This window comes from Anoplopoma fimbria, chromosome 6, assembly GCF_027596085.1.
Source record: "Anoplopoma fimbria isolate UVic2021 breed Golden Eagle Sablefish chromosome 6, Afim_UVic_2022, whole genome shotgun sequence".
Lineage (NCBI taxonomy): Eukaryota > Metazoa > Chordata > Actinopteri > Perciformes > Anoplopomatidae > Anoplopoma > Anoplopoma fimbria.
In genome coordinates, this window is record NC_072454.1 from 487,884 (window position 1) to 501,211 (window position 13,328).

The following is a 13,328-nucleotide window of genomic DNA, read 5'->3' on the forward strand; positions in this document are numbered from 1 at the left end:
ATGAGGGTGAGGATGAGGATGAGGGTGAGGGTGAGGGTGAGGATGAGGGTGAGGATGAGGATGAGGGTGAGGATGAGGATGAGGGTGAGGATGAGGGTGAGGGTGAGGGTGAGGATGAGGGTGAGGATGAGGGTGAGGGTGAGGGACCTGTAGAAGTGCTCGAAGGTGTTGGCGAGCTCTAGACCCGACAGGAAGAGCATCGGCTCCAAGAACTGCTGCAGACGCTCCAGAGTGTCAGCACCACCCGACGACACTCCACTCGCCTCGATGGTTTGATCCATGTACTGAGCGAAACGCTCACTGACCTGCACACACACACACACACACGCACACGCACACAATGAAAGATGTTCAGTTTATTATCATTACATCCACGGTGCCACATTAACAACCATTCAGTCCGATTCCATCATCAACATTAATTATTGTCTGTCTGTCTGTCTGTCTCTAGTTAATCCTGACTCACGTGCATGGCTCTGAGGATGGAGAGCTGCAGCAGGGCGGCAGAGAATCCGTGTCGGAGTGCGAGGACGAAGGCGGTCTGCTGTCCGAACAGCTCCTCCATGGCGTTCTTCAGCCGGAGGTACAGAGTCCGGTACCGCTCCACGAAGTCCGGCAGACTGCAGCTGGACTCCAGGAACCTCTTCACCTGAGGGAGGGACCACATGTGAGGACAGACGGACACTTTAGAGGTCCATCATTAAATCCTGCATCGCTGCGTTACCTGGCACTGTACCACTCCCTGCCAGCAGAGGGCGATGCCCGCGATGCTGCTGCTGCTCTTCACTTTGGGCTTGGCTGAGGAGGAGGAGGAGGAGGAAGAGGCCGCCGCCGTCTCTTTGTTCTTTCCCTCTTTACCATCTGGAAGACAAATGTTTAAACGGTTCATTTCCTTAATGGAGCTCGTCAGCGTTGAATTTAAAATCTCAAAAATGAAACCAATGATAACTGCAGCCAGAAACGTAAAGACAAAGCAGTGCAGTCTCTGTTCTGTCCTTCTTTTCCATCTGAAAAGAAACCACGGCAGTGTCTCCACCACAAATGGGAACAGGAAGTCGGCATGTCAAAATAGGAGCAGCCAAACTGAAAGAAAAAGATGGACTGAGTCCTGATGACTTCTGGTTTGATCAGTGAGTTCAGACGAGGAAGCTGGCGCCCCCTGCTGGACGGGTTCAGACCACCAGGACTCAGTCTCAGTCCTGAATCTGACAGGTTTCATCTGGAGGACTATTACCCATGGAGTGCTGACTCTCCGGTTCATGCTTAAGGACAGCTGTGGAAGGTTCTTCATGTTCAGTGTTTTAAAGCCTGGTGATGCCTCAGAGGACCAATATTTACTGCTTCCTTTACAAACTTAGATTTTACACAGAAAAACATGTGATGCATTGTGTGGTACGAGTACCCTGTGGTACTTGTACCCTGTGGTACGAGTACCCTGTGGTACTTGTACCCTGTGGTACGAGTACCCTGTGGTACTTGTACCCTGTGGTATGAGTACCCTGTGGTACTTGTACCCTGTGGTATTTGTACCACAGTAGTTAGTACTTCACTGAGCTCTTAATGAGTGTTTAGCTCCTCCTTTAATGTGAGCAGGTCATCTGAGACGACAGGCGTCACACAGCAGGGGGCACCGCGGCGACTTCCTGTCCTCATTTGGACGTGAAACGTTACAGAACAGAGCGTAAACAAACAGCAGATTGACCTCTGACCTCAGCTGTTACTTACTCTTCAGCTCTTTGCTTCGGTTGAGACCTTCTGAAAGCAAAATAAACTCTTTAAACATCCACGTCTTTATGATCATCACATTCATGTCACATGTTACCGTCTGTAGAGAAACACACGAGACGTTCACTAGATCTCTAGAAGACCGAGTGAGGGAACCAAGTTTATATATATATACACACATATATACAGCGGGTAAAATGAGTATTGAACACGTCACCATTGTTCTCAGTAAATATATTTCTAAAGGTGTTATTGACATGAAATTTTCCCCAGATGTCGGTAACAACCCAAGTAATCCATACATACAAAGAACACCAAACAAATAAGTTCAGAGATTAAGTTCCTATCAAAGTTTAAATAAAATAACTCAGGAAGGCAACTTAAAACTGAAAGTAATTTAGTTTAATAAAAATAGTTAACTGATAAATTAAGATAATTTAGTCATAAATAAACTATAATATAAGTATGTGAATATTTGCACATCACCCCAAAAACACCAGACCAACAGTGAAGTTTGGAGGTGGAACATCATGGTGTGGGGCTGTTTTTCAGCATACGGCACTGGCAAACTTCATATAATTGAAGGAAGGATGAATGGAAAAATGTACCGAGACATTCTTGATAAAAATCTGCTGCCATCTAGCAGGATGATGAAGATGAAACGAGGGTGGACATTTCAGCAAGACAATGATCCCAAACACACAGCCAAGGAAACTCTCCATTGGTTTCAGAGAAAGAAAATAAAGCTGCTAGAATGGCCCAGCCAATCACCTGACCTGAATCCAATAGAAACTCTATGGAAAGAACTAAAGATCAGAGTTCATAGAAGAGGAACACGGAACCTTCAAGATCTGAAGACTGTTTGTGTGGAAGAATGGGCCAAAATCACACCTGAGCAATGCATGCCACTAGTTTCTCCACAGGAGGCGTCTTGAAGCTGTCATCACCAACAAAGGCTTCTGTACCAAGTATTAAATACATTTCAGTAAGCGTGTTCAATACTTTTTCCCTGTGTCATTCCATTTGATTACACATAACTTAATCTCTGAACTTATTTGTTTGGTTTTCTTTGTATGTATGGATTACTTGGGTTGTTACCGACATCTGGTGAACATTTCATGTCAATAGCACCTTTAGAAATATATTTACTGAGAAGAATGGTGACGTGTTCAATACTTATTTTACCCGCTGTATGTATACTTTTTTTTAAAATTTCCATTGCAAGTGTCATGTGTTTGTTCGTTGTCTATATTTTCAAATCCCTAAAACATATTTGAAGGATTATTCAACAACTTGTTTTGTAATGTTTGCCATCGTTCTGATCAGTTATGAAAACCACCACTTCTTTATAGTGATGTCACTGTGATGTCACGCCTCAGATATTTACGAGGCGAGATCAGCGTCGTCCTCATTGGATCAGTGGACTCACTTGATTTGACCGGGGGTTTGAGCTCCTCGCTGTCCAACCGGCTGGTGTCCACGTGGACCAGCAGGTGTGTGAGGCGTCTCACTCTGGAGTTAAAGATGGCCGCCCGGCCTTTGCAGCGGCGGGCCGACTCGGCGTTATCCAGGTACTCACTGAGCAGCCAGGACAGAGGGCTGGACGCTGAGGATTCTGGGTAAACACAGAGAAAGCAAAGTGTGTGTCAGCTGGTAGGGCCATCTTTGTGAGGACAATTCAGCACCTGTGTGTGTGTGTGTACCTGACAGTGTGATGCTGTGTGTGTGTGTGTGTGTGTGTGTGTGTGTGTGTGTGTGTGTGTACCTGACAGTGTGATGCTGTGTGTGTGTGTGTGTGTGTGTGTGTGTGTGTGTGTGTGTGTGTGTGTGTGTGTGTACCTGACAGTGTGACCTGACAGTGTGATGCTGTGTGTGTGTGTGTGTGTGTGTGTACCTGACAGTGTGATGTGTGTGTGTGTGTGTGTGTGTGTGTACCTGACAGTGTGATGCTGTGTGTGTGTGTGTACCTGACAGTGTGATGCTGTGTGTGTGTGTGTGTGTGTGTGTGTACCTGACAGTGTGATGCTGTGTGTGTGTGTGTGTGTGTACCTGACAGTGTGATGCTGTGTGTGTGTGTGTGTGTGTGTGTGTGTGTACCTGACAGTGTGATGTGTGTGTGTGTGTGTGTGTGTGTGTGTGTGTGTGTGTGTGTGTGTGTGTGTGTGTGTGTGTGTGTGTGTGTGTGTACCTGACAGTGTGATGCTGTGTGTGTGTGTGTGTGTGTGTGTGTGTGTGTGTGTGTGTGTGTGTACCTGACAGTGTGATGCTGTGTGTGTGTGTGTGTGTGACAGTGTGATGCTGACAGTGTGATGTGTGTGTGTGTGTGTGTGTGTGTGTGTGTGTGTGTGTGTGTGTACCTGACAGTGTGATGCTGTGTGTGTGTGTGTGTGTGTGTGTGTGTGTGTGTGTGTGTGTGTGTGTGTGTGTGTGTGTGTGTGTGTGTGTGTACCTGACAGTGTGATGTGTGTGTGTGTGTGTGTGTGTGTGTGTGTGTGTGTGTGTGTGTGTGTGTGTGTACCTGACAGTGTGATGTGTGTGTGTGTGTGTGTGTGTGTGTGTGTGTGTGTGTGTACCTGACAGTGTGACCTGTGTGTGTGTGTGTGTGTGTACCTGACAGTGTGATGCTGACAGTGTGTGTGTGTGTGTGTGTGTGTGTGTGTGTACCTGACAGTGTGAGTGTGTGTGTGTGTGTGTGTGTGTGTGTGTGTGTGATGCTGTGTGTGTGTGTGTGTGTGTGTGTGTGTGTGTGTGTGTGTACGTGTGTGCTGTGTGTGTGTGTGTGTGTGTGTGTGTGTGTGTGTGTGATGCTGTGTGTGTGTGTGTGTGTGTGTGTGTGTACCTGTGTGTGTGTGTGTGTGTGTGTGTGTGTGTGTGTGTGTGTGTGTGTGTGTGTGTGTGTGTGTGTGTGTGTGTGTGTGTGTGTGTGTGTGTGTGTGTGTGTACCTGACAGTGTGATGCTGTGGACGATGGGGGTGATCAGAGCCTCCCAGCAGGTTCGACCCAGAGCTTCAGACGCCTCGGCGTCCGGCAGGAAACGATCAGCAAACATCTGCTCGTGTCTCAGAGCGCTGTTCAGTCTGAACACACACACACAACCATTATAAGTGTGTAACTGCAGTACCAACAGTGTTATTACAGTATTATTACAGTATTATTGAAGTACTTACTTGTTGAAGAGCTGCAGCAGCTGCGTCTTGTCCTCCATCACCTCTTGACACCAGGTGTGGGCCTTGGTGCTGTAGAACAGGTAAGTCCGACAGCAAAGCTGCTCTTTGAAAACCGGCCAGAACGTCGGCTTCGGACCCAGAACCTCGAAACCGTGGACCCTAGTATCGATACCTCCCTGGCAGAGAGAGGCGGGGTCAGTATAAAGGAGGCGGGTTCTGTATAAAGGAGGCGGGGTCTGTAGGTGAAGGGAAGGGTCAGAATTTACCTGCTGACATCTCTTGACCCTGATCTGGATGATGGACCAGAACCTGGTCATGTTCTCCAGGAGGACCACCCGACTGGCCGACGGAGTCACATTCACCTGCATAAACACACACACAATGTTATTAATTTAGTTTTTACATCATTACATCCATGTAGTTCTGAATTTATTAGGCTTTGGGTGAACCACAAACTGAGCCTTCATCAATGAGGAGGAGGAGGCTCACCGTGTTCAGTTCTGTGTTGATGTTGGTCGGGTCGTCTCCTCCCAGAACCAGAACCCGGGCCGGCATGTAGCTCGAGTCCTCGCTGGCCACCTGGATGGCCAGTTGTCTGAACACACAGCAGAGGTTCATATTTCAGCTGTAACATGGTTTTATCTTCTACGTCTTCAAATATTCTTCATGTTTGATCTTCAGATTAATTTAAATATTCTTCATGTTTGATCTTCAGATTAATTTAAATATTCTTCATGTTTGATCTTCAGATTAATTTAAATATTCTTCATGTTTGATCTTCAGATTAATTTAAATATTCTTCATGTTTGATCTTCAGATTAATTTAAATATTCTTCATGTTTATTAATCAATTATTTTAAATATTCTTCATGTTTAATCTTCAGATTATTTTAAATATTCTTCATGTTTAATCTTCAGATTATTTTAAATATTCTTCATGTTTATTAATCATATTATTTTAAATATTCTTCATGTTTAATCTTCAGATTATTTTAAATATTCTTCATGTTTATTAATCAGATTATTTTAAATATTCTTCATGTTTATTAATCAGATTATTTTAAATATTCTTCATGTTTAATCTTCAGATTATTTTAAATATTCTTCATGTTTATTAATCAGATTATTTTAAATATTCTTCATGTTTAATATTCAGATTAATTTAAATATTCTTCATGTTTAATTTTCTGATTATTTAAATATTCTTCATGTTTATTAATCAGATTATTTAGATATCAGTGGTATTTGCAGCACCGTGTACCTGATGACGACTCCTTTGTGCATGTAGATGTTGATGAAGTGCGAGCCGGTGCAGCCGTTGGACTCCCAGTAGGTTTTGGGGTTCTTGTCAGTCAGCTTGTTAGCTCGATGGTGATTGGACGAAACCTCCACCTTCTCCCAGCACTTGTCCTCCTTGAGCTCCACGCTGGAGCCTGAACACAGCACATAATCTTCATATTAAATTACAGTATTTACTACTTTATCAGATGTGAGGTCAGTTAAATGGAGCGTTGACTGTAAACCGACCTTGGCAGAGATTCCTCAGGAACACGTCGAAGAAGGGGATGTTGATTGGCTGATGGCTTCGACGATGCTCCTCAATCTGACCCAACACCATCTGACAGGAAACAGGAAGTATTGTTCAGCTGTGTTTAGAGAGAACACACACATCCAAAGTGGTTCTACACATTCCTCCAGTAGACTCTGAGAACTGTCGTTGTCTCAAACTCAATAAAAGCCTCACAAGTTAGGAGGAAACATCTGGACAACAAGCAGAACATCAGTCTGCACAAATGATCAGTTTATACTGTTTGGAGATCAGCCGTCCATCCTGGTCACCAAGGTAACGGTAGTCTGATCAGAGGAAGAGGATGATCAATGAAAGATAATCACTGACATTATTGATCAGCTGAGAATGAGTTTTAAAGATTTATGAACTTCTTGTGTTGATGCTCAAGAAAGAACATTTGTTTACATACTAGAATAATAAAGACATCTTGATTCTTTTATTAATGAAATGTCTTCTCACAAAATGATCAAAAAGAACCGATAAGAGTATAGATAAGAGTACAGATACGAGTATTGATACGAGTATAGATACGAGTATTGATACGAGTATTGATACGAGTACTAGGATCCATAAAATCCTAGCGGTGAGGACCCTTCCAGACTTTTTAAAACCTTGAAGGCTTCCTGCGGTCGATGAAGGAGATGTCTCCCGCATACCTGGATGCATCCCGCCAGGACGCTGGTGGTCATCTTCTTGTAGAGGCTGGCGTACTTCTCACAGTCGGTGATGAGGTCTCTGAGCTCGGTGACCAGCAGCAGGTTGGTGCTGTGTTTGTCCAGAGCTTTCACCAGAGCCTCTTTGGTCCCCAGGCGACACATCACCACCGTGTAGTCCTTGTTCAGGGACGCCAGCCGGTACAGGAAGCGGATGAACTGCTGGACCACCTAAACAACCAATCACAGGCGGTTAACGTACACCCTGAGGAGGTCTCAGCGCCCCTCCTCCTCCTCCTGGTCTGAACCAACCTCTCTGTCGTTGATGAAGGCCGTCATGGAGGACAGGCAGGGCTCGATGCTCTCGTGCCACGGCAGCATGTCCTCCTGGTAGCTGTCCAGGAACTTGTTCAGGATCCTGCAAGTAACAAACAGCCAACCAGATGAGCTCCACATCACCATCACCACATCACCACCATACCACAATCACACCATCATAATCAGATCATCACATCACCACACCATCATCATCATCACATCACCACCAAGGTCGGAGGTCACAGGCTGTGGCCGGTCAGTACCTGAGTATGGACAGCTGGACGGCCCGGTCTGCTCGGTGCTGCTCCATCAGACGGACCAGATCCTGATAAGTGTCCCGACTGTGAGTCACCTGAGACAACATCATCATCAATATGCAACGATAAAGCAACAGATCAATACATGACAAGCTGATGTTTCTGCTGATGCAGAGGAGTACCAGTGTAAAGTACAAGTACCTCAGAGTGGTACTCGAGTAGATGTACTTAGTTACTTTGCACCGCGTCAGCTGAGTCTGTGAGTGTGTCAGCGCTGATTGGGACCGATCAGATCAATAACACTATCATGAATCAGTCAATAAGCAGACGGGTACCTGGCTGCGCTCCTCCTCCAGCTGGGAGGCGTCGTCACACAGCAGCTGCTCCAGAGTCTGGATCACCTCTTTAGTGGCCGTCAGCTCCTTCAGACTCACCACCAACATCTGCAGCTCTGTGTCCTTAAAGTCCAGCTGCTCACGACACTCTGAGCACCACAGAAGAAGAACCGATCAATTTCTTTCTATGTTTGACGATAATATATAATTATAATTACTGCTGGAGTCTGAGCTGAAGTAGTTTCTGGTGAACCTGCATGATTTCATCTGGTTTCTCCAGAATCCGACCCGGTGTCTCCGATGACGAGCTTTAAGAATAACTTTATAGAAACAGACGATCTTCTCTCTGATGGTCTGTTTACTGATGGAGGTCTATAGAGGATCAGGACTAACCTGAGACTGGTTCAGGACCAGATTAAAGATCCTCTCTGTCCCTGAAAGTGATAAAGACACAGTTGACTGTGGTCATGTGACCTACCTTTGCTCTCCAGCTTGTGCACCATGGAGATGTGGTTGAGGGCGATGATGGCCAGCATGGTCTCGGCTCTGGACAGAGTCAGACACTTCTTGAGGACGGCGGTGACGTCGGCGGCCACCAGCTGCTCCGCCAGGCTCTTGTGGTTGGAGATGAGCATGATGACGACCAGCAGGCCGTTACGCACCGACAGCGTGCAGCTGCACAGAGGACGACAATCAGTAAAGGGGATCACCGGAGGGAGCCGACGGTGTAACCATGCGGCAGGAAGTTACCCTTTAGTCTGCAGCATGAGGTCGATGGCGGCGGGGACGGCTGCCAGCAGGCCTTTGGAGCCTTCGGGCGTGGCCGAGCCGATGCTGGCGAAGATCTCCAACATCATCTGAGTGCCGGACTCAGAGAGCGGGAGGCTGCTGCCCACGCTGCGCAGGTCGTGTTTACTGGCTCCAGAGATCACCTTCAGAGTCTGACCACAACGACGACGACAACAACAACATCATCAATAACAACAACAACAACACAGGTCACATGGAGAGTCACACTGAGGCCCCAGTCACACCGAGATGCGTCGCAACACAAGCTTCAAAAATGTTCCAAATGATCAGAATCAAATTAAAAAGTATTCAGTCCATTGTAGTTAAAAACCTTTCATCTGCCTTTGTCCGTCTACCGGAATCAAAACAGGAAGTCAGAGGTAAAGTAGTGAAGCCCTGCTGTTGGATCATTAGATTTAACAGCGACGCTGTTATAGCGACGCGGCTATAGAGACGTGGCCATAGTGATGCTGTTAGGGCGGCTGTGGCACACCAGGTAGAGTGCTCGTCCCGTAACCACAAGGTTGGTGGTTTGAACCCCTCTACAGTCAACATGCCGAGGTGTCCTTGAGCGAGACACCCAACCCCCAGTTGCTCCCGGGTGCTTCTTAGCAGCCCACTGCTCCTCCGGGATGGTTAGATGCAGGGAATTGTAATTTCCCCATTGTGGGAATAATAAAGGCTTAATTATTATTATTATTATTATTATAGCGACGCTGCTATAGCGATATATAGTGAGATAAAAGCGGTACAATTAGAAGGAAAAACTCTTGACTGTTTTTGTGAAGGAACCACACGGCTTCACTTCACGCCGCTGTGTGTCATGTGCTCATTGGACGACCTCATCACATGATACCTTAAGATCAGATTGATCACCTGCTGATGATGTAATCTTATTTCTGTCAGTGTTGAGGTCTGAGACAGCAGAGAGTCTCATGGTGAATACCAGCTTCCACTGATGGGCTGTGTGAGATGTTTGAGTGGTTCCATAACTCTCAGAACAACCTGAGAGACCAAACTGAACCTTAAAGGCTGAAGATGAGCTTCAATCATCCGTCTAACTGTTTTTCCTTCTGACGTTTTGTTTCTAGTAGCTCTAAGGACAACCATAGACCTTCAACACACATCTCTCTACAGATAACTCTACACTGCAGTAGATATGAGGAGGGAGTCTCACTGCGAGCGCCAGCTGCTGGACGTGAGTGACGGTGGAGAACTCCTGCATGCAGGACAGGACGGCTTTGACTCCGCCCTCGGTGGCGAAGGAAACCCTCCACTCGTACTTCAGCATGAGGAGGTGAGTGAGTCTCAGCGTGCCGATCACCAGGTCTTTAGAGGACGAACCCAGCAGCTCCACCAGCAGCTTCAGCACCTTGTCCCTGACGGAGGACAGACAGACAGACAGGCTGAGATACAGAAACGAGCTTCAAGCATCGAGTAGCGGTGCTGCTAACGTTACTAGCTCTCCTCCTGTTAGCTGTTAGCGGTGCTGCCAACGTTACTAGCTCTCCTCCTGTTAGCTGTTAGCGGTGCTGCCAACGTTACTAGCTCTCCTCCTGTTAGCCGTTAGCGGTGCTGCTAACGTTACTAGCTCTCCTCCTGTTAGCGGTGCTGCTAACGTTACTAGCTCTCCTCCTGTTATCCGTTAGCGGTGCTGCTAACGTTACTAGCTCTCCTCCTGTTATCCGTTAGCGGTGCTGCTAACATTACTAGCTCTCCTCCTGTTAGCCGTTAACGGTGCTGCTAACGTTACTAGCTCTCCTCCTGTTAGCCGTTAGCGGTGCTGCTAACATTACTAGCTCTCCTCCTGTTAGCCGTTAACGGTGCTGCTAACGTTACTAGCTCTCCTCCTGTTAGCTGTTAGCGGTGCTGCTAACGTTACTAGCTCTCCTCCTGTTAGCCGTTAGCGGTGCTGCCAACGTTACTAGCTCTCCTCCTGTTGGCCGTTAGCGGTGCTGCTAACGTTACTAGCTCTCCTCCTGTTATCCGTTAGCGGTGCTGCTAACGTTACTAGCTCTCCTCCTGTTAGCGGTGCTGCTAACGTTACTAGCTCTCCTCCTGTTAGCGGTGCTGCTAACGTTACTAGCTCTCCTCCTGTTGGCCGTTAGCGGTGCTGCTAACGTTACTAGCTCTCCTCCTGTTATCCGTTAGCAGTGCTGCTAACGTTACTAGCTCTCCTCCTGTTAGCGGTGCTGCTAACGTTACTAGCTCTCCTCCTGTTGGCCGTTAGTGGTGCTGCTAACGTTACTAGCTCTCCTCCTGTTAGTGGTGCTGCTAACGTTACTAGCTCTCCTCTTGTTAGCGGTGCTGCTAACGTTACTAGCTCTCCTCCTGTTGGCCGTTAGCGGTGCTGCTAACGTTACTAGCTCTCCTCCCGTTATCCGTTAGCAGTGCTGCTAACGTTACTAGCTCTCCTCCTGTTAGACGTTAGCGGTGCTGCTAACGTTACTAGCTCTCCTCCTGTAAGCCGTTAGCGGTGCTGCTAACGTTACTAGCTCTCCTCCTGTTAGCCGTTAGCGGTGCTGCTAACGTTACTAGCTCTCCTGTTTGTTTAAACACAGGTTGGTTGTTTACAATGTAACATTATCAGAGATCAGAGACTAGAGAAACATGAATGAAGTCCTGATCTCATGTTTTACTGAGTATTGGAGGAGAACGATCGTCAGTAAAACTTTATTGACACTGTGCTGGTTAACGTTAAACTGTGTCATTAATCCATGTTGAACCATGAGGGGGATCAGAACAGATCACATATAGACTACCACTACCTAGACGTACTGCCTATTTCCTGGAACACACTAATCTCCCAGGAGACTTGAACTACCCTCCGGCTCGGTGTATCTCCTGGAGCTCTCTACCGATCGTCTCTCTTGGTTTCTTGGTGACGGTTTCTCACCGTATGGTCTGGGCAGAATCGCTCCTCATGGAGTTTTTCTCCTGGACCCCCTTCTCCTCCAGCAGCCTGGTGATGAAGAGGACGGCGGCCAGCTGCTGAGCCTGGTCTGAGCCCGCCCCCCCCTTCTTCAGGATGTCCACCACCTCCCCCAGCTTCTCCAACACCGTCTTCTTCCCCTGGACCCGCGGGTTGTTGAACACTGCAGGGAGGACAGGACAGCAGGTCTATAGACTGTCCTGATCTCAGAGGCATCACATGGACACATAAAGCAGCAGGTTCAACGCCCACTCATTCAGCACCACATCTGTAACGGGACACCCTCACTTTATGGACATGTCGTCCTACCTTTCATCTTGTCCTCCAGGTCCTCAGGATATTTGCTGTCGTCCTCTGAGGGCAGCTCGTTCTCCGTCTCCGAGCTGCTGCAGCCTGAATCAACAGGAAGTTCCTTCTTTGCTTTCTTGGAGACGGAGCCCATTGCTGATGAAGAGGATGTCGAGGCTGATGACGCAGAGGAGGAGGTTTGTCCTCCTGCTGCTCCTCCTCCTCCTCCTCCTCCTCCAAGGCCGGACGAACCCAGAGAGCTTTCAGCTGTAAAACAAAGTCTATTTGTCTCCTTGTGTCCTCACTGCTTTATATATAAACAGAGGTGTCTCTTTGTGTCCTCACCCAGCAGCTCTTCGTCCTCCAGACTTCTTCCTCCTCTTCTCAGGTAGTGTTTGGAGAAGGTGTGAGAACACAGCAGGTCGCTCAGACATGACGATGGCAGCTTCTGCTTCAGGTAGTGAAGCAGCTTCTTAGCCACGTCTCCAGGGACAGACAGACCAATCAGAGACGAATCGTCCAGCTCCGCCTCCTTCAGGACAGACAGAAGGACAGACGGCGTTATACAGACAGGTGTGAGTGACCACCTTCGGTCAATTTAGACCAGGCTTGTTCTTTTTTTTCTGCTGACAAATACTTAATGATGTCCACAGGACCTTTAACAAAGACGGGAGCCTCAGTTTCCCAGCATGCTCCTTGGCGTCTGTGTTTCTCACCTGGTCATCGAGGCTCTGCAGCAGGATGCCGTTGACCTCCTGCTGCTGTTTGAGCTCCAGCTTCTTGATGAAGAAGAGGACCTCCCACCACTCGGCCCGACACAGAGCCGGCGTCTCCAGGTGCAGACCCTCGGACAGGTAGGGCAGCGAGTAGAGACCCCCGGGGGGCTTGGAGAAGAATGTCTGACTCACTGCGGGAGCAGAAGAAGAAACACGTTCACCTGCTGAGCTCGGACAGGTGGACACCTCAGGTGGGATCGGATCTTACCAGCCGTGAGTTTGAGAGCCTCCGTCAGGGTTGACGCCTTTTCCTGGGTCTCCTTCTCAGCCTGACTGCTGCTGCCGCTGCCCAGGATCTCCACCATGTGCCAGTGGACCCAGTAAGTCCTGGACAGGGAGCTCCAGTACACCTGAACACAGCACACAGACACAGGTCAGGGTTCTGGAGACAGTCTACCTGTTCCTATGTTTCTGTACATGTGAACACATCACACAGGCAGTACTGACTCCTGAGGGTATTACTGACTCCTGCAGGCAGTACTGCCTCCTGCAGGTATTACTACTCCTGCAGGTATTAC

At 47.8% G+C, this 13,328-nt stretch overlaps 1 protein-coding gene across 1 annotated transcript in view; it reads right to left on the minus strand.

Annotated features, from left to right (window-relative positions):
* The window catches only part of LOC129091968 (cullin-9), a 29,368-nt gene that overhangs the window by 9,646 nt on the left and 6,394 nt on the right, over nt 1-13,328 (minus strand). The window contains 23 exon segments of the mRNA XM_054599680.1: nt 148-305; nt 467-649; nt 725-861; nt 1,726-1,755; nt 3,155-3,340; nt 4,669-4,802; nt 4,893-5,068; nt 5,159-5,254; nt 5,382-5,487; nt 6,154-6,325; nt 6,420-6,510; nt 7,119-7,346; nt 7,428-7,533; nt 7,697-7,785; nt 8,026-8,174; nt 8,504-8,700; nt 8,776-8,966; nt 9,992-10,193; nt 11,711-11,909; nt 12,056-12,301; nt 12,380-12,566; nt 12,751-12,941; nt 13,019-13,160. Coding sequence (XP_054455655.1) covers nt 148-305; nt 467-649; nt 725-861; nt 1,726-1,755; nt 3,155-3,340; nt 4,669-4,802; nt 4,893-5,068; nt 5,159-5,254; nt 5,382-5,487; nt 6,154-6,325; nt 6,420-6,510; nt 7,119-7,346; nt 7,428-7,533; nt 7,697-7,785; nt 8,026-8,174; nt 8,504-8,700; nt 8,776-8,966; nt 9,992-10,193; nt 11,711-11,909; nt 12,056-12,301; nt 12,380-12,566; nt 12,751-12,941; nt 13,019-13,160 — 3,596 coding nt within the window.